This window comes from Tamandua tetradactyla, chromosome X (assembly GCF_023851605.1).
Source record: "Tamandua tetradactyla isolate mTamTet1 chromosome X, mTamTet1.pri, whole genome shotgun sequence".
NCBI classification, from domain to species: Eukaryota; Metazoa; Chordata; class Mammalia; order Pilosa; family Myrmecophagidae; genus Tamandua; species Tamandua tetradactyla.
The window spans coordinates 85,676,623-85,698,600 of NC_135353.1; the positions used below are offsets into that span (position 1 = coordinate 85,676,623).

General features: G+C 34.8%; 1 protein-coding gene and 1 pseudogene across 2 annotated transcripts in view; both read left to right on the forward strand.

The window, feature by feature from the left end:
- HDX (highly divergent homeobox) overlaps positions 1 to 21,978 on the forward strand; it is a 280,072-nt gene that overhangs the window by 194,615 nt on the left and 63,479 nt on the right. For both annotated transcript variants that reach the window (XM_077146730.1, XM_077146731.1), the window contains exons 5-6: positions 224 to 370; positions 19,772 to 19,979. In XM_077146730.1, coding sequence (XP_077002845.1) covers positions 224 to 370; positions 19,772 to 19,979 — 355 coding nt within the window. The remainder of the gene's footprint in view (positions 1 to 223; positions 371 to 19,771; positions 19,980 to 21,978) is intronic.
- On the forward strand, positions 18,453 to 19,234 carry LOC143671527 (dnaJ homolog subfamily B member 6 pseudogene; annotated as a pseudogene).

Genomic DNA, 21,978 nt, shown 5'->3' on the forward strand with positions numbered 1-21,978 from the left:
GTTAAAAATAATTCCACTCATTTTATCCTAATATGCCATATTATGTTATGTAAATAAATACAATGAATTGCTCATTTTCAGAGTAGAGTCATAAAGTAAGAATTATGAAATTAAGTTAGCTGCTATTAGGTGTTGAAAATAACCTAACAGGTCTCAACATGATCATCTACTCTGTAACATTGTTTCCTTTGATTATTCTGATTTTTAAAAATGTGTTTTACAGCTACAGGACCGCACTCAATTCAGTGACCAAGACTTAGCCACCCTTAAGAAGTACTGGGACAATGGCATGACTAGCCTGGGATCTGTTTGTAGAGACAAAATTGAAGCAGTTGCAGCTGAATTAAATGTTGACTGTGAAATAGTTCGGGTAAGATCTTTTCAATAATTTATACTGTAGTTGATAAGTGATATAAATGAAACCTTTTTAAAATTACATAAGGTACTGCAAACAATACCATCAATAAAGTGAAAAAAACCCACAGAAGGGGAGAAAATATTTGCAAATCATATATCCATTAAGTGACTTATCTCTGGATGATGTGATGAACTCTTAAAGCAATAATAAAAACAATAATAAAAAGGCAAGTTTTCTAATTAGAAATAGGCAAAGGATCCGAGTGGACATCTTTCCAAAGAAAATATATAAATTGCCAATGATTTGATATAATTAATCATTAGGTAAATGCCAATCAAATCCATAATGAGCTGCTTCTTTCTACTTACTAGGATGGCTGAAAATAAAGACAGATAATAAGAAGTGTTGATCAGGTTGTGGAGCAATTGGAACCCTTAATCAATGCTGGTAGGAATGTAAAATGTTTTAACCACTTTGGAAATCAGTCCACCAGTTTCTCAAAAGAGTTTAACAGTTACCAAAAGAGCTACAATTCCAACCTTCTGTATTTATCCAAGGAATTTAAAATTATGTTCACACAAATATTTGTACATGAATATTTATAGCAGCACTATGCACAATAGTCAAAAGACTAAAACAACCCAGATGTCCATCAAGTGATGAATGTATAAACAAAATATGGTATATCCATACAATGAAATATTATTCAGTCATAGAAAGGAATACTGATACATTCTACAACATGAATGAACCTTGAAAATATACCAAATGAAAGAAGCCAGTCACAATGTACCACATATTATGTGCTTCTACTTATATGAAATGTCCAGAATAGGAAATGTATAGATATGGAAAGTAGATTTTGGTTTCTAGGGGCTGAGGTAGAAGTGAGGAATGTGGGGGAATGGGAAGTGACTGATAATAAATACGGAGTTTCTTTTTGGACTGATGAAAATATTCTAAAGTTGGATTGTGGTGATGGTTGCACGAATCTGTGAACATACATTTGAATTATACATTTTGAATGAGTGAATTGTGTTGTATGTGAAATATTTCTCAATAAAGCTGTTTAAAAGATTCATGAGTTCATCTGAACTATATCTCATGTGTTATGCAACGATAGATTAGGAATTATATTGATTATAAATGGGAATAGTATTTTGCAATCTATTTAAAAGATAAGAATTAGGTGATGGTCATGGTGTGCTAATATTTAACAACTAGCTCTTTATACAGACAAAAAACACTTAATTGTAATATTTGCTGATTTCCATAGTGGAAATATTCCCACCATGACTGATCCCACAGCCTCACTAAATGCAGAGTTGGGAAGAGACGCTAATAATTTGCTGTCATTAGCAAGTATAAACTAGCTTTCAGCACATCACTGGAGGACCATCTCAGCCAATCAAGAGGAAGTAGTAGTTAAAGTGAAATAACACAAAACTCTACTAGAGGAACAAAATATTTTGCTACATATATATACATGAAGGAAGAGCAGTATAGCAAGAAGTCATACAACACAGATTTGTCAAAATTAATCCTTTTTGGAATCTTGCTTTTTTTTTTCCTACATTAGGATTTAAATGGGAAATCAAATGCAATCCTTTATTTATTGAGCACACTGCTCTGTGTTCATATATACTAACAATGAGGTAGACATACATTCAACACTTTTCCTGTTTTGGGAGTTTAGCAAGACAAATGGCCCAGGAATACAAATGACTGAAGAGGAATTGGAGTAGGATCATAATGTGCACAGCCTAAGCAAAAGTTAAGAATAGAGATATGCAAAGATTGCACTTTGTTGTCATCATTTTCAGTATTTTTAAAGTCAAATTTATGCTTGCACCTAACTTAAGAAATGCAGTAGTTTTTTTGTTTTTGTTTTTATTTTTGGCATGATGAGCAGGCTCTGGGAATCCAACCCGGGTCTCTGGCATGGCATGTGAGAATTCTGCAACTGAGCCACCATTGCACCACCAAAAATGAAGTAGTTTTGTAGAACTTCCTAAAAAACCAACAGTCACTCAACTCCCCTCTTCCATTTCCCAATATCCAGAGTCCACCACTTTCCACACTTTTAGTTGGTTCATTTTTTTATATATATATGGGCAGGCATCAGGAATCGAACCCGGGTCCTCTGGCATGGCAGGCGCACATTTTTGCCTGCTGAGCCACCATGGCCTGCCCTTTAGGTGATTCTTATGGTATTTACCTCCATCTATGAATAATGTACTGTAACAGAAAAGCTCAAAATAACAGTGGTTTAGAAAGGATATTTCTCTTCCCTGAAGTCTCAGGATATGCAATTTAGAGTTGGTGTGGCAGTTCTCCTCTTTGACATCCTCAGAGACCCAGACACCTTCCACCTTACCATCCCTGAATTCCTTCCATGGGGCACTTCTCCTCAAGGTCCAAAATTATGGTATTTATGTCACAGGCAGCTTGATGAAGAGGGGGAGAAAGGAAAGGCTTAAGTGTGATACCAGACTTCAAAAAATAATATTTTATTGAAATGAAATTAATATAACATACAATTAATATAACATATAATTCAGTGACCTTTCATTTGAAATTCAGTGGTATTTAGTGTATTCATAATGTTGCCAACCACCAGTTCTCTCTGATTTCAAAATTTTTTCCTATTATTAACACCCAATATAAACACCCCATTCCCATTAAGTAATCACTCCCCACTCTCCTCACCTACACCCATAAAGAGTGGGAGAAAGATCAAAGTTGATGGTGAAGTTACACAGAGAAGGTCAGGTTTAACAAATGAGTATGAGTGTGAATAATTATAATATTTCTTTAGCCTCCAGTACCTTAGAGCAGCTAGAAATCAAAACCTATTTGCATTGTGTGTATGGATTTTTCTGTTCTGGATATATTATATAAAAGGAAACATAGTATATGAGACCTTTTGTATCTGGCTTCTTTCACTTAGCATAATGTTTTTGAGGTTCATTCATGTTGTAGAATATTAGTACTTTCTTCCCTTTTATGACTGAATTTTATTTTATTTATTTTATTTTATTTTATTCCATTGTATTGTGTACCACAATTTGTTTATTCATACATCTGTTGTTGGACATTTGGTTGTTTATACATTTTTGCTTGTAGGAATAATGCTGCTATATTTATTTTTGTACAAAGTTCTCTGTGGACATATGTTTTCTTTTCTCTTGGGTATATACCTAAGACTGGAATAGCTGGGTCATATGATAACTATGTTTAAGCTTTAGGAAGCACCAAACTGTTTTCCACAGAAGCTATGCCATTTTGCATTCCCACCAACAATATACAATGGCTTCTATTTCTCTCCATCCTCACCAGCACTTGTTATTTTCTGTTTTTGCAATTAAAGCCATTCTTCAGAATTTTATAATTTTAGCTCTTATATTTAGACCACTGATACATTTTGAATTAATTTTTTTATGAAGTTACATGGAGAACCAACTTCATTCTTTTGCATCTGAATTAGCCATTTGTCCCATTACCATTTGTTGAAAAAAACAAATTCTCTCTCCATTGAAGGGTTTGGGCACCTATGTTTCAAAGCAATTGGCCATAAATATTTCTTTCTGGACTTTAAATTCTATTCCATTTGTCTATATGTCTATCCTTCTGCCAGTGCCACTCTGTCTGATTACCGTAGCTTTGTAGGAAGTTGTGAAATCAGAATGTGTGAATCCCCCAAACCTGTTTCTTCTTTTTCAATATTTTTCAATTTTTTTTTTGGCTACTTAGGGCCCCTTGTAGTTCAGGTATTGGGGAACCAGCAGCAGTCTCTGTCAAACCTGTATATATTGCTGCTTCTTGATTATTCAGTGTTAGGTACTGCATATTCATTTCTCAGTATAAAATGTGAGGTTTTATATCTCTTTCATGACTTCCTCATTGACACTTTCACATAAATGCATACTTCCTCTATCTTAACCTCTCACTAGAACTATTTCATAATTTTTGGTTAGTTTATATTGAATTTTAACATTATTATAACTACATAAATTATTTTCACATTTGAATTATGCAATATATTATTTTTCCTTTTCTGCTTAACAATACTTCCTTTGAGTTCATAATTTGCTTAGTTTTTGTTTTGTTTGTTTTTTGTATGTTTTCTTGTTTAGTTTTCTAGGTACTTATAACTAATTTATCCTCAGATCCTTTCCCATTTACATATATCTCCTCTCATTGTATTCATGCACATTAGGTATTGTACAATATCAAAATCTTAAGAAATCTTTTCTTGAATCCTCTGATCTTCTCCAAACTGATTAATTGCTCTCTGTTTATGAAGCACAACTGTTACCCTTAGATTTCTATTTTCAATCTATTTGTCATTATGTTCTACTTTCAGTAGGATGTCCTCAAATTTATTTTCCAGCACTTTTACTGAGTTTTTCAAGTTTTTTTTTGTCTTCAGTCTGCCACTAGTGTCAATAGGAAACTTGTGTCATGATAACAGCTTTCAGAGTTTATGAACAGAACAGCCAGGGCTTCTTTGAGATCCCCATGTTACAGGAGAGAGCAGATACAAGGACAGAGTCTTCCTAAAATCAAACTCTTCAAAATGATAGATAAAAGATTCACAGTATTCCTAGAAAAGATTCTTTCTGAAGCCAAGGAATTTTGGTCATACTGTCAAAAATGACCTCACTCAGTCAATACAATATGCAGAGTCTTCTCTGTATTTTCTGTACAGAAAATCCTAAATGCAGAAATAGAGCACTCTTGCTTAAGACTGCTTAGGAAAGAATAGGAAACTGCTTCCCAATGATTTTCTAACATGCCAGAATGTTCACAGAAGAGATAAAATTTGAGGATTGATAGGTTGTAAAAGGACTTTTTCTGTAATATTTGGTAGATTAATTCCAAAGAAAAAGACTTTCCCATATAAATATATTCTTGAGATTTCAGGAAAAAACATTAAAATGCTTTTAAATCTAATATACTTTTATTGTTCACCGAAAGGAACTTTGCCTCACAATGCCTAGTTAACCTTCAATTATGATATAATTTGGAAATTTTTGGTGCATTTTTCCATTATGTCTTAGATGACTAAGATGTTCTAGGAAGAAAACTTGGCATATTTTTCCTTTGATCTTATTAAACATTATTAATTATGTGCATATGTTTATTTAACTTGGTATGTCATTCCAGAGTTAATGTCCATTATTGACTTATTCATGCAGCAAAGGTAAAGTGAGCACCTATTATGTGTTAGTATGCTTCTAAGTGTGAAGGGAAAACTGCACCTCACTTGAGGAACTTGCAGTTTAACATGGACAAATTTTTAAATGTCTCTTGACTTCAGTTTCCTTATCAATAAGTGGAGATTATATGGCAAAGGCTTGTTTTGAGATAATATATATGTATTTTAAATATGAAGCACCACAGGTCCACAAGGAAAATTATCTCCCTCCCCTGTCTTACTAAAATTTAGGTTAATACCTGCCCATCTGTATTTGGGTTTTGGTGAGCTTAGGTAAAAAAAGTATTCTTGTATGAACAACATGTTTGAATGTTTGAAATGCATTTTGAAGACTTAAATTTCATGAAAAACATGCATACTTTTAAATTTTAGATTATATTTATTTCCAAAAGGCCATGGTTGTACCTAAAGCATCTTTAAATAGAAGAATGATTTTCACTTTTACAGCTTTTATCTTGATTTTTCTATTAGATATAACACTTAAACCCCATCTTCAATGAAAAACAAATATATTAAACTCTCTGTTATTAACCAAAGACATTGACTCAAAGTTGGAGGGTACCTTAATACTGAATTCAATTTATTTTAAATATAATAAAAATGAGGCCAAATGTCTTGTAGAAGATCACACAGCCAGTCAGTGGCTAGAAACCAGATTTTTTACTCCCAGTGTAACATTATTTCCCCAGTGAATAACTTATAACATTACCTTAGATATTCTTAAAATACAGATTCCCACATACCATCCCAAATCCAGTGAATCAGAATTTGCAGGGGAGAGTTTGGTAATCTGTATTATGACCAGGTAAATTTAGAAGACTTCACTACACTATGTCATTAGGACTAAATATTCTAGCCAATTCTTTTCCTTTATGCCATTCAGTCAAAATTTACAATTTATATTTTCTTATCTATTTTTTATCGTCTATGCCCCTACCAGATTGTAAATTTAAGTTCTATGAGGACATAGACCATGCTTGTTCTGTTTACCATTCTATCACCAACATTAAAACAAGTGCTTGGTATATAGTAGGTGTTCCATAAATATTTGTGGAATGAATTTATGAATAGATAACAGAAAGGTGTGCCATCTATGTATCACATGTGGATTGCCAAATATACAATAAAATTCATTTAAAATAAAAGAAGTTTGGAATATAACGTCATATTGTCTTAATAGAAGTTTCACATAGAATCTTATAGAGCCTAAGGGTCTTCATTCTCAATAACCATTTTATTTGTTCTGTAAATACATAGGCATTCTGGATGAAAAGATTCACTATAATTCTATAGACTTATGACCCTCCTGAAAGAAGTAATATTATATATAATCCAAAAGAGTAAAAGTTTGGAAATGAATTCTCTTGATTTGTATGTAAGGAATCTGAGGCTGAAAGTAATAATGTAACTTGCCTATGGGTCACATAAAATGGTTGCAAAAATGCATTATATATAATAAGAATGTTTAATGTGAAAAAGAGAAAAAAATTATCTTTATACATTTGATAGTTGAAATGTAGTAGAGGGTATTTGTGGTAAGATAGATCCAAAATGAAGAAGTAGAACCAATACCTAGAAGTAATAGAAGAGGATATGTTGATGCAGTTTAAGGAAGAGCATTTTGACAAAGTTATGCAAATACAGCTAGGAAACTTTACAGAGTGGTATGTTCCACATTCTTGAAGTTTTCATGCAAACACTAGATATCCGTCACCTAGGATGTTGAAGAAGGGACTTTAACATTGAATGAACATTTAGTCTAGTTGGCTTCTAAGATTACTTCCATCTTTTACGATACCGTAAAAATGCAATAAATGCTTCAGCATTGAATTTATATATTGAATAATTTCCTGAATCTCCTAGATTTGAAAAATAAACAAAAAGGTAATATTTTAGCCCTAATATGCAATAAAATCTCACATAATCCCAATATTCATATCATTTATTATTTTACCTTCATCATTGAATGTTCCATAATCACTCATTTCTCCCAAGTAGAGCACAAAAGGAGTTGAAGGTAATTATAAAATTGTTATCCACTTTCCTTTTTCTTCTCCCTTCTGTAATCTTTATGGCCCGAACAAAGCCAGAAGCATTCCGAGCAGACTAGTTTCATCCTCTTTCTGCCCACACCATCATTTTCACAAGTATCAGCAGCTAGGATTATTGTAAAAGAAAAGCTTTTTCATTTACAGTTTGATAAGCATGAGTATTCACAGATGGGAAATAGAGGAAGTAATAACAATTTAATGGAACCTTAGTAAGAAGTTGCAGTTATTTAATTTTTCTTAAGATTAGCAGTTCATTTTCATGGGGACAATATAATGGGAAATTGAAATTGAACTCCACTCTTTAAACTAATATTTCTCCTATGGAAGAATTTATAGGAAAATTAATAACTATAAATATTTTTCTTTTCTACTGGATAATTTTCAGTTGAGAGTCTACAAAACAATCCACATGCTCCAGAGTTCACATTTGTATTAAATTTTAAATGCATCCGAGATACTACATTTCCTGAATTTGAAGGGGGAAATGCCCCAACAAATATAAAGAAGAATTAGTCTTCTTGAAGTAAATGAATAGTTCTTCTGTTTTGACATGTTCTTTTTTTAGCAAAATCTTACCAATTATAATGTTTACTTAATTCACTTTTTAAAAATTTACATTATAGAATATCTAAGGTGGCTTTGCATAGAAGACACCCTATTTGGTGTGCAAAGAAATGTTACCATAAATAAATTTAGAGCTGAAATTATGAAATACCACTGAATGTTTTTTGCACTATTCAAGTTTCAAGAATTCTTTATGTTGATTGACATGGTCAAAATCTATAAAGTTTTCACATTTTAGCCATATAAATTGGGCCTTTTGAAAATTGTTTGAGACTTGAGATTAAAATTAGTTTTAGATTAATGCATCCCAAAAAATGGAGTAGACATGCTTTTCTCTATTCCTCCAAATAAGTACAAATAAAATTCCTGGGCACTATATATAAAACAAATATAAGACTTAGAAGGGTGGGTAGAAGTCAGACCTGCTAGGGAACTCAGAATCTGAGTAATGACACAGTGATGAATTCCCTTGCTTTCCTATTTGGCTTCATATATCCCAGTTTGAATATTGGAGAGGCCAGCAATACAAATACATCTGCAGGTGCAAACATAAAAAGACCCAAGAAAATTCTGTTTTCTCTAGCCAAGAACCAGGAAAAAGGTGGCCCAGCAAGACAGAAAACTTTTCAGCAATATCAGCTCAGGGGTACAGCCTCCCCCCACCCTTACTGGAAAAGGACAAATGGGAAGCCTAAGTATCTGGCCTCATTAGACTATATAGGTATTCAAACCACCCCATTTTGGGGTAGTGTCAGGGAAAGAAGAGTGGAGAACCAGGATTTGTATCCATACTGGGGAGTAACAAGTTCCCCTCCCCATGCTGTGTCATTGGAGACCACATGGAAAGCCTAGACTTTCATTGTGACGCAGAGGTAGTGAATAACACCCCCCTCCCTGGTGTGGTGTCAGAAGAGGTCTAGTGGAGATCCTGGACTCCAAGTCCCACTCACGAATAATAAAATGTCACTCTTCCCACTGGTTATCAATGGAGGCCAAGAGGAGAACCTAGACTTTGGTGCCCCCTTTAAACCATAGGAATGATGTCACAGGAAGCCTACTGAAACATGAGATAATACATAAGCTCTGGAGTCTTATAGCATAATACCCAAGAATGTCCAGATTATTATAAAAAATTACCCACCAAAAGAAGAAGCAGAAAGAATGGAAATTGAATGAGAAAAGAAAATTAACAGGTGTCATCACCAATATAACACAAATATTAGAATTATCTGACATAGATTTTAAACAAGTATCTTAAAAACAATTAACAAAGCAATTACAAAAACACTTGAATCGACATTATGTAAGATTCTACAAAGGTTCATGTACTTGGGTAACTCTCCAATAACTACAACCCCCACATGGGTCCCTGGACCAGATAAGTCCTGAAATGCAGAGCATCGAGCCCTTCCAGAACATCACCTGGTTCCATCCCCCTATCCCATATTACCAACTGCACCTTTCAACATGAAAAAGTTCAAAAGGGTATAGCTCAAATACCCATAAAGAGTGGGAGAAAGATCAAAGTTGATGGTGAAGTTACACAGAGAAAGTCAGGTTTAACAAATGAGTATGAGTGTGAATTATTATAATATTTCTTTTAGCCTCCAGTACCTTAGAGCAGCTAGAAATCAAAACCTAAAATTGTGGAATTGTAACTCATACCAATCTCTGAAATGTGTTCTACAACTAATTGTTGCAATGTATTTTTAATTTTATTGCTTTTATTTATATATGTTATTTAAAGAGGAGGAGTACAACAGAGAAAATAGGATATAACAAATGAGTATGACTGCTGATTTTTTTAATTGATATTTCTGTTGGTCTCCAGTGTCTTGGAGCAGCTAGAAGAAAAATGAAAAATTGTGGGGCTGTAACCCATGCTAAATTTTAAAATCTGTTCTATAACTACTTGTTGGAATGTACTTGGAATTTATTGGGAATTTATTACTTTTTGTATATATGTTATACTTCACAATAAAAAAATGTTAAAAAAAAAAGAAGACAGATGAAACTAAGAGAGCTAAGAGAAGCTAAGAGATGAAATCCGGATAAAAGCCTCTGGAAGAGAGAGAGAGACATTGAAACCAACTCAAGAGAGAAGGACCAGCAGATGTCACCATGTGCCTTCCCATGTGACAGTGGGGCCCCAGATGCCAGCAGCCTTTCCTCAAAGAAGGTGTTTTCCTCTTGATGCCTGAATTTGGACATTTTCATGGCCTCAGAACTGTACATTTGTAACCTAATAAAAGCATGTTGAAAAAGAAAAAAAAAACACTTGAATCAAATGCAAATGTAAAGAAGCTCAGCAAGAAGCAGAATATACAAAGAAGAACTAAATGGAAACTTTATAATTAACATATAATAACCAAAATAAAAATCTCAATGGATGGACTCAAAATAAAATAATTTATAATCACCTTTAATATGATAAAAAAGATAAAAGCAATCACATAGAAAGAACAAAGGATATCAGGAAGGTCATGAATAAAAAATATGAGACTCTCAATAAGAAGACAGAAATTTTTAAACAGAACCAAACAAATATTGGAGTAGAAGACCGTAATAACTGAAATGAAAAATCCCATACAGGGTTTTAACAGTAGATCAGATGTGTTGGTTTGAAAAGATGTATGCCCCCTAGAAAAGCCATGTTTTAATCAAAATCCCATTTCATAAAGGTAGAATAATCCCTATTCAATACTATATGTTTGAAACTGTAATCAGGTCATCTCTCTGGATGATGTGATTTAGTCAAGAGTGGTTGTTAAAGTGGATTAGGTGATGACATGTCTCCACCCATTTGGGTGGGTCTTGATTGGTTTATTGGAGTCTTATAAAAGAGGAAATATTTTGGAGAATGGGAGATTCAGAGAGAGCAGAGAATGCTGCAGCACCACAAATCAGAGAGTCCACCAGCCAGCAACATTTGGAGATGAAGAAGGAAAATACCTCCCAGGGAGCATCATGAAACTGGAAGCCAGGAGAAGAAGCTAGCAGATGATGTTGTGCTTGCCATGTGCCCTTCCAACTGAGAGAGAATCCCTGTGTTCACCATGTGCCTTCTCACTTGAGAGAGAAACCCTGAACTTCATCGGCCTTCTTGAACCAAGGTATGTTTTCCTGGATGGTTGCCTTAGAGTGAACATTTCTATAGACTTGTTTTAATTGGGACATTTTCTCAGCCTTAGAACTGTAAACTAGCAACTTATTAAATTCCCCTTTTTAAAAGTCATTCCATTTCTGGTATATTGCATTCCAGCAGCTAGCACACTAGAACATCAGAGTTGGCAGAGGAAAAAAATCAGTGAACACAAAGATAAGAATTGAAATGTTCCAGGCTGAGGAGTAGAAAGATAAAAGAATCTTAAAAAAATGAACAGAGCCTAAGAGACATGTGGGACACCATCAAATGAACCAATATGCTTTATGGGAGTCCAAGAATGAGAAAAGGGTGAAAAGAATTTCCTAAGAAATAATGACTGAAGACATCACAAAAGTTGGTATCCAAGGGTGGGCAACTGTGGCTCAGTGGCAGAGCTCTCACCTGCCATGTGAGAGACCCAGGCTCAATTCCCGGTGCCTGCCTATTAAAAAAAAAGTTGGTATCTGGTCAAACATGACTGTTGTAGATTTAAGATGTTAAATTTAAGCCCAATGGTAACCACAAAAAGTATATGAAAATATATGTAGAAATGAATGAGAAAGGACTCAACATGATATACTATAAAAAATCAAATTTCAAAGTTGGTATTAATGTAATAATCAAGGGACAAAAAAGGCATAAGACATTCAAAGACAAACTTGCAAAATATCAGCAGTAAGTCCTGCAATATCAGTAGTTTAAATTTGAATGGATTAAAGTTTCCAGTAAAAAGGCACAGATTGGCAGAATGGATAGCAAAGCATGATCCAATTATATGGTGTTTATGAGAGACACCTTAAATCCTAACACACAAGTAAGTTGAAAATGAAAGGATAGAAGAAATGTATAGCATGAAAATAGTAACCCAAAGATAGCTGTGGTAGCTATACTAATATCGGATAATATAGATTTTAAGTAAAAAACTGTTACAAAGGACAAAGAAGGACTCTGTATACTGATAAAGGGTCAATTCAACAAGCTGGTATAACAGTTATAAATATTTATGCACCCAACAGCATGGTCCTGTTTTAGTTTCCCTAGCTGCTAAAATAAATACCATATAATAGGTTGGCTTCATCAGTTATTGCTGTGGTCTGTCCTGGGGCAAAACTCCTTTGTCTGATGCACCTGTGAAATCTAGAGAAAAAGTTATCTACCCCCAATTACAATAGAGGGACAAGCATAGGATAAAACATTCCTATTCCAAAAGAGAGAAATTGGAAGGAAAACAGGGGCCATGGGTAACAAGTCCAAAACCCAACAGGGCAAGTTTCATTGGATCTCAAAGTCTGAAAGCCATCTCTGGCATCGTTCTTTATCTTCCAGGCCTGATGGAGCAGCAGCTTCACCCCTTCCAAACCATTTGTGTTTCAAAGTGCTCTCTCTGAACACTGGCTGGGGTGTAAGCCCCATCCACTCTGAGCATTGGAATGGTGGTTAGGCTCTCTAAAAATGCTGTGCCTCAGACTCCAGCATCTCCTAGTATTGGGATGGAGGTACTCTGCCTGAAAGGTGGGGACAAGGTCTATCCTAACCAAATACTGGGGTAGCTAGCCTGCCCTCTGTATGTGCAGGGGAGGGCCGGCCCCTTTCACACACATGGGTTGACCCCTCTCTTGGTGTGAACAGAACTTTTTAGCCCAGAGCTTGTCTTCAGTGATTCTGCCATTGAAGTCATTCCTCCTTCAATTCATCCCTTCTCTGTCCCTTTTAAGCATTGCTTCTCTTCATACAAATTTTGCAAAAACCATACTGGCTTTGGGTGTAATTCCAGTGGGTCCATATCATCAGAAAATAGAACTTTCCACAGATCCTTCAGGTACATATGCAATTCCAATTCTGAATTTCACTGAAATGGCTGACTAGTTCAGCCACATCATCTTTAACAAAGGGTTATTTAATTAAACCCTCACATGAAGCTCTGTTGTCTGGTAACTCACTTCCCAAAAGCTCAGAGGTCCCTAATAGAGCCTCTTCTGTCCCTAGTCTAAGATCACACTATCTGGCTAAGTTCAGAATTTTCCAAATCATCAATTCTGGTTTCACTGTGCTTAAAAGTTGAGATTTTAGCTTATCTCTTTCCTCTCACATTTTACTATAAGCTGCAGGCTACACATTCCACAGTTAGCTTGAAAATCTCCTTAGTTAAATATCCAAGTTATCGTTTACAAGTTCCAACTTCATTCCAACATCAGAACACAATTTTGCCAAGTTCTCTGTGACTTCATGACAAAAGTGATTTCTTCTGGTTTTCAAGAACACTTTCATCATTTCCTTCTAACGCCTCATCAGAGGCACCTGTAACATCCAAATATCTGCAAGCAGTCTCTTCAAAGCTATTTAGGCTATTTCAATAAAACACTTCACAATTCTTTTAGCCTTTATCCATTACCCAATTGCAAAAACATTCCCACTTTTTAAATTATTTGTAATATTGCACCCTTCTTTCCAGTAACAAAATGGTTTTGGTTTCCCAGTGCCTGAAACAAATACTGTTCAATGACTTGGCTTAAACAATGGGAATTTATTGGTACACAGTGTTGAGGCTATGAAAATTCCAAAGTTGAGGTGTCAGCAAATGATTCAATTCTCCCTGAAGACTTTTATGTTCTGGGGCTTGCTGCCAGCAATCCTTAGTCTTTGTCTTTTCCATCACATGGCAAAGTATATGATGGAATCTTCTCCTTTCTCTTCTGTAGTCTACTGACTTCCAGCTTCTGGCTACTCCCCATGTTTTCTCTTTCTGGGGCCTTCTTTATAAAACCTCAAGTATAAAGTTTCAAATCCATTCTGATTCAGATGGGCCACACACCTTAACTGAAGTAACCTCATGTAAAGGTCTTACTTACAGTGGGTTCACACCCACAGAAATGAATTAAGAATAAGAACATGTCTTTCCGGGAAACGTAATTCTAAGCCACCACAGACCCCAAAATGTAAGAAACAAACACTGAGAGATTACAAGGGAGAAGTGTATTAAACATATGGCACTACCTTAATAGAAGGAGACTTCAATACACAATTTCAGTAAGAGATGGAACATCTAGACAGAAGATGAATAAGGAAATGGAAAATTTGAATGATACTATAAATTAACCAGACATAAGAGAAATATACTTATAAAACACTTCACCTAATAGCAACAGAATACACATAATACTCTAGTGCACCAGGGTCATTCTTCAAGATAGACCATATGTTAAGGCACAAAACAAGACTCAACAAATGTAAAAATATTGAAATCATGTAATGTATGTACTCCAACCAAATAGAATGATGTTAGAAATCAACAATTGGAAGATCCAAAGATCTGTAGAAATAAACCAACATACTACTAAACAATAAATGAGTCAAAAAATAAATCACAGGAGAAATTATTACATATCTTAAGGTGAATGAAAACAGAAAAATAATATATCAAAACATGGAGTGCAGCAGATGCAGTGCTGAGAGGGAAATATATAGTTCTAAATACTTTCATTAGAAAGGAGAAATATCTCAAATCAGAAACCTAACCATACAGTGGAGAAACTACAAAAAGCTAAGCAAACTAAACTCAAAGTTAGAAGAAGGAAGGAAATAAATCTTAGAGTGGAGATAAATGACATAAAGAATAAAAACTGTAGAGAAAAAAAGTGAAGCCCTAGCAATTTCTTTGAGAAGATCAGTAAAATTTACAAATGGTTAGCTCACCTGGCAAAGAAAAAAAGAGAGGGAATGCAAATAAGGCAAATCAGAAGAAATGGTAGACATTACCAATGAATTACCAAAGAATGTAAGATGATACTTTTAGCAGTTGTACACCAACAAATTAGATAACCCCGATGAAATGGACAAATTCTTAGAAACCCATAAACTACCTGTGTTGACTCAAAAAGAAATAAAAGATTTCAACAAACCAAGAACAACTGAAGAGAATGAATAATTAATTAAAAACCTCCTGACAGGTGAGGATCAAAGATGGCTGATTAAGGAGAGGCTGGAGTGACCTCTCTCCCAGAAAAACAACTAGGGAATTGGCAGAAGCTGTCTGGAGCAAAGGTTTTTGGAGCACTGGTGTTCAGGGGGACTGTGGTGCAACATCCAGTAAGAAGCAGGACAAAGATAGAAGCTGTGGTGAGAGATCATGAGTAACGCCTTTCAGGCCCAGTTCCTGGTGTCCATCCCCCACTCTCAAAGAAGAAAGCTTCTGAATCACCAATACCTGGTGGGCAGGCAGTGGCAGACAAACAGCAGTGGAAGTTAACTCTCCCAAGAATAGGGTGGGCACAGTCTAGCCCTATTCCAGCTTTTGTCTGTTGAATTTGGGCTGTGCGGGCCAGTGATTTCAACTCACCCAACCGAGCACTACCTTTGTCTGGAGCTGACAGTTAAGAATAGCCAGCATTCTGAGGGCTGAGAGGAAGTGATTGCCAAAGGGCACCATTCACTGGCAAACAAGGGATGAGCACCTATGGGAAGATATCTAAAAGATTTTTGGGCAAAAGGGGCATGTGATGGGCAAGCCAGGAAAGTAGCACTTATGGAGTAGAATTAAAAGATTTTTGGGTGTCTTTACCTGACTCTCTCCCTGGGGCCCTGTGGAACTGTTCAGTGTCATCCATGGGTCCCTGGCCCAGCCGTGTTGGGAAGTACTGAAAAACCAAGTGTCAAAGAAGATCATTAACACAAAACCAATCAAAACCAAAAGCTTTGACAGGAGACAGAATTGAACTTTCAGAGTAAACTCACCAAGAAAATTCAAGCCTCAGACATCAGCAACATAATAACAAGCCATATTAAGAAACAGGAAGATGTGCCCCAATCAAAGGAGTAAATCAGAACGTTGGAGGAGATACAGAATCTGGAACCACTAATCAAAGATTTTCAGACAAATGTGCTAAACCAATTCAAGGAGATGACTAAAGAGATAAAGGATATCAAGAAGATGCCGGGGTGAGCATAAAGAAGAATTTTAAAGCATGTAAATAAAATAACAGCTCTTATGGGACAGAAAGGCAGAATGGATGAAATTAAAAATACACTAGAGAGACACAACAGCAGATTTGGAGAGGCAGAAGAATCAGTGAGCTAGGAGGCAAGGCATATGAATTCAATTAGATAAAAGAACAGATAGCGAAAAGAATGCAAAATATTGATCAGGGTCTCAGGGAACTGAATGACATGAAGCACACAAATATTTGCATCATGGTTGTCCCGGAAGAAGAAAAGGGGCAGAAATGTCCTTCAATAATGAAAGAGAGTTTAAGATATTCACAGATAAGCAGATGCTAAGAGAGGTTTTTTTTTTTTGCATTTTATTTATTTATTTATTAAAAAATTAAAAACAAACAAACAAAAACATTCTTAACATATGATCTTTCTGTTCTACATATATAATCAGTAATTCAAAATATCATCACATAGTTGCATATTCATCATCATGATCATTTCTTAGAACAATAGGAGAACTGTCCTACAAGAAATACTGAAGGAAATACTACAGGCTGAAGTGAAAGGACAGAAGAGAGAGGTTTGGAGGAGAGTGTAGAAATGAAGAATATCAGCAAAGGAAACTAAGAGTATATAAAGAAAGACAAAAAGAGAAATTATATATAAAAGCCAAATGATAAAATGACTGAAGTAAGTACTGCTATTACAGTAATAACATTGAATGTTAATGGATTAAACATCCTAATAAAAAAATTTCAGAATGGATTTAACAATGAGCCATTTATATGTTGCCTAAAAGAGACACACCTCGGACCCAAGGAAATGAATATATTGAAAGTGAATGGCTGAAAATGGTATTTCATGCAAACAGTATCCAAGAAAAAGTTGGGATGGCTGTACTTATATTGGACGAAATAGACTTTAAAAGCAAAGCTGTTATAAGAAACAAAGACGTGCATTACATATTAATAATAGGGACAATCTGCCAAAAAAGAAAACAATCACAATATTTATGTACCTAACCAGAGTGATCAAAAAATACATGAGGCAAACACTGGAAAACTGAAAAGAGAAATAGACGTCTTTACAATACTAGTTGAGACTTGATTACACCATTCACATCAACACATAAGACATCTAGGCAGAGAATCACTAACAAAACAGAGAAATTGAATAATTTGAGAAATGAACTAGACCAAACAGACATACACAGAACAATTTACCCTAAAACAACAGGATACACATTCTCCTCAGCTGCTTATGGATCATTCTCCAGGATAGACCACGTGTTGGATCAGAAAACAAGCCTTAATAAATTTAAGAACCTTGAAATTTTACAAAACACTTTCTCTGATCTTAATGGAATGAAGCTGGAAATCAACAGGTGGAGGACTGAATAATTTACACATTTATGGAGGTTAAACAATGTACTCTTAAACAATCAGTGGGTCAAAGTAGATATTAGAAGAGAAAATAGTAAATATCTTGAGATGAATAAAAATGAGAACACAACATATCAAATCTTATGGGAGATGCTGAAGGTAATGCAGAAACCAAATCTGTAACCCTAAACCCTAAATGCCTACATTAAAAAAAGGAAGAAAGAGCTAAAATCAAAGACCTAATTACACACCTGGAGGAACTAGAAAAACATAAAACTAATCCCAAAACAAGCAGAAAGAAAGAAATATTAAGATTATAGCACAAATAAATGAAATTGAGAACAACAAAAGAATAGAGAGAATCAGCAACAAAAAGGTAGTTCTTTGAGAAGATCCACAAAATTGACAAGAATTTAGCTAGACTGACAAGGAAAAGAGAGAAGATATGAATAGATTAAATCAGAAACAACATGGAAGACATTACTTATGAGTCCATAGAAATTAAAATGGTCATAAAGGGATATTGTAAACAACTGTATGACAACTTAGATGAAATGGAAAATATTCTAGAAACACAGGGCCAACCTACACTGACTCCAGAAAAAAAATTAAATATCTCCATAAACCAATCAAAAGTAAAGAGATTGAAATTGTCACCAAAATCCTACCAACATCACCTCCACCGTTACCAGCCATGATGGAGCTGAAGGGAGACCATGGGCCCCACCCCCCAGCCTCTCTTCCTTCCTGCTCCTGGCTACCAACCTCCTCAGGACTTGTTCCAACAATTTGTTAAAACATGGTGGATTACTGTGAAGTTCTAGGCGTGCAGAGACATGCCTCATCCGAGGATATTAAAAAGGTATTTCGTAGATTGGCACTCAAGTGGCACCCTGATAAAAATCCTGAGAATAAAGAAGAAGCAGAGAGAAAATTTAAACAAGTAGCTGAGGTATAAGAGGTGTTATCAGATGTTAAAACACAGGACATCTATGGCAAATATGACAAAGAAGGATTAAATGGTGGAGGTGGAGGTGGAAGTCATTTTGACAGTCCATTTGAGTTTGGCTTTACATTCCGTAATACAGATGAGGTCTTCAGGGAACTTTTTGGTGGGTGGGACCCATTTTCAATTGACCTCTTTGAAGACCCATTTGAGAAGTTTTTTGGAAATCAAAGAGGCCTCCACAGAACCAGAAATAGGGGCACAGAATCTTTTTTCTCTGCCTTCAGTGGGTTTCCATCTTTTGAGGTGGATTTTCTTCCTTTGATACAAGATTTACTTAATTTAGTTCACTGGGGCATGGGAGCCTTACTTCATTTTCTTCAGTATCTTTTGGTAGTAGTAGGATGAGCAACTTCAAATCTATATCAACTTCTACTAAAATAGTTAATGGCTGAAAAATCACTACAAAGAAGATTACTGAGAATGGTCAAGAAAGAATAGAAGTTGAAGAAGATGGCCAGTTTAAGTCCTTAACAGTAAATGGTAAGGAGTAGCCACTATGCTTGGATAACAAGTAATTCAACACACACATTTAACAGAAATGTTAAACTACAACAAGCACCACTTGAGGATTAACAGGAACCGTTTTTTGAAGATTTCAAACAAACTCTACTCTCAGTATAACTGTACCTAATCTAAAGTATTTATAAACAGCTCATGGAAGCATTTGAGTTTGTTGTTGGGACCACATTAATAAGACCATTTTTTTTCCTTTTTGTCTTTAAAAATTGTTGTAAATTTCTGTATGCACTTTGCTTTTTTATTAAACTTAATCCAAGGTGAACCATGATTCTTTAGTAGTGCTAGGACAAAATTGTACACTAACACCAGCCTGAATCTTGCTCTCTCCATTTTGCTTGAAATGTGAGCCAAATAGTTTGTGTGCTGTGAAGTTAACATTGCCAGGATGAATCTTCTACAAAAATATTTCTTTTTTTTTCAGTATTTAATACTGTAAGATATTAATACATTAATGGTGATACATTTCTGGTTTAATATAAATTAAGGATGTTTTCCAGTCATGCATGAATGCTGGCAACTTAGCAGGTTTTGAGAATTGTTTAAATATGTGATGTAAATATGTAACTTTCTCTTGTATTTCTCTTATAAAGACTTGGATTGGTAATCGAAGAAGGAAATACCGTTTAATGGGGATTGAAGTTCCACCTCCAAGAGGAGGGCCTGCAGATTTCTCTGAGCAACCTGAGTCTGGTTCTTTGTCTGCATTCACACCAAGAGATGAAGCTGGGCCTGAAGTGGGAGAGGATAATGACAAAAATGATCAAGTGTCCATCTGTTTGTCAGAAGGAAGTGCTCAAGGTACTTTGTATGCTGCATCTCCTAAAAATAGCCTTTGTAACTTTGATGCTGTTTTAATTACTTTTCAGCCTACATCACTTCAAGTCTAAAGTCCACAGAATATTTGACAAAATATTTAAAATAAACAGATTTGTTTTTAATCCCTGCACCTAAACAGTATCTCACATCAAGTCATCACCACAAGGACTGTTCTTCCACCACAATAATAATATTCTGCATTTTGAAATGTTGGTGGTTACAACAATCCATACATTATAATTAAGTAAATGATTGTTTTTATTTTATTGGAATTCTAGTCAATTTAAGTATAGAGCATTATAGGTACACTGTTTTGCTGTTGTTGTTGTTGTTGTTGTTTACATGGGCAGGCACCGGGAAACAAAATAGGTGCACTGTTTTGAAAATAGAGTGTGATATAATGTGATAAACACCAGGCTAGGAGTCACACAAAATGGATGCAGGTCTTAGTTCATCCACTAGCTGATTATGTAACTATATGAAGTGTAAAATTCAATGTTTTAGCAAACTTTATAAAGTTGTGCAACAATCACCATCACCAAAAGTCAGTTTCAGAACATTTTCATTGCACTAAAAATTCCCTTAATCCCATTTGCAGTCAATCTCCACTTCCACCCCCAACCATAGACAAATGCTAATCTGCTTTCTGTCTCTAATAAGTTGTCCTTTCTATACATTATAAATAACTGGAAACATACACTATTCCAATGTCTTTTGCATCTGTGTACGCTAGTGATAGAGATAGAAACAGAGAATCTTGTCTTCGCATATTTTGTTTTTCATTTGTTTAGCTCTGTTCAGGGTATTAATACTATATTTTCTACTTTACTATATGCCTTTTAATTATAGGGTTTTCTGATGTCACAATTTTCATTAAAAATTTTTGTTATCAAATTTATCAATGCTTTCCTTTATGTTTTTGCATTTTGTGTCATGATTACAGTCTTTACTACAATTATATAAATACAATTTACATTCATTTCTGTTATCCTTATGCTTTCACTTTCACAATTTGATATTTATTTCACCTGTAATTATCTCTAAGGGTGTATAAGGAAAATACATACCTTCATTTTGCCACATATTTAACCAATTACTCCTACAGTATATCCTCAGTAATTCATCCTTTTCCCAGTAATTTGTCTTACTGTTATTCTGATTTTTTAATTTAGTTTTTTATTAGAGAATTGTGGGTTTATAGAACAATCATGTATAAAATGTAGGATGTCCATACACCACCATATTATTAACACCTTGCATTGGTGTGGTACATTTGTTACTATTAATGAAAGTAAAGTTTAGTAATTGTATTACTAACTATAGTCTATGGTTTAATTTAGGATTCACTGCTTCTGTAATGCAGATCCAGAGATTTAGAAAAATATTCTGTTACCATACATGCAAATTTATGTTTCGCCTTTTAACCACAATCAGATATATATATCTCAGTGCTATAAATTATGTTCCTAAGATTGTACTTCCAATACCACCATCCATTACCAAAACATTTCCATCATTCCAATAGGAAATCTGTACATTTTAAGCCTAAACTTCCAATTCCCTATCTCCACCCTGTCCCCTGGTAAGCTATATTCTAGATTCTGACTCTATGAGTTAGCTTCTTTTAATTATTTCAAATCAGTGAGCTTATGCAATTTTGTCCTTTTGTGTCTGGTTTATTTCACTCAACATGATGAGTCAGGGTCATCCATCTTGTCACATGTAACAAGAATTAATTCCTTTTAACGGTTGAATAATGTCCCATTCCACAAATATACTACATTTTGTTTGCTCACTCATTAATTGATGGATATTTGGGTTGCTTCCATCTTTTTGAAATTGTGAATAATGCTACTGTGAACATTCATATGCAAATATCTGTTTGAGTTTCTGCTTTCAATTCTTTGGCTAGAGGTGGGATTGTCAACTCATAAGGTAATCCTATATTGAACTTTCTGAAGAGCCATCAAACTGTCTTCCA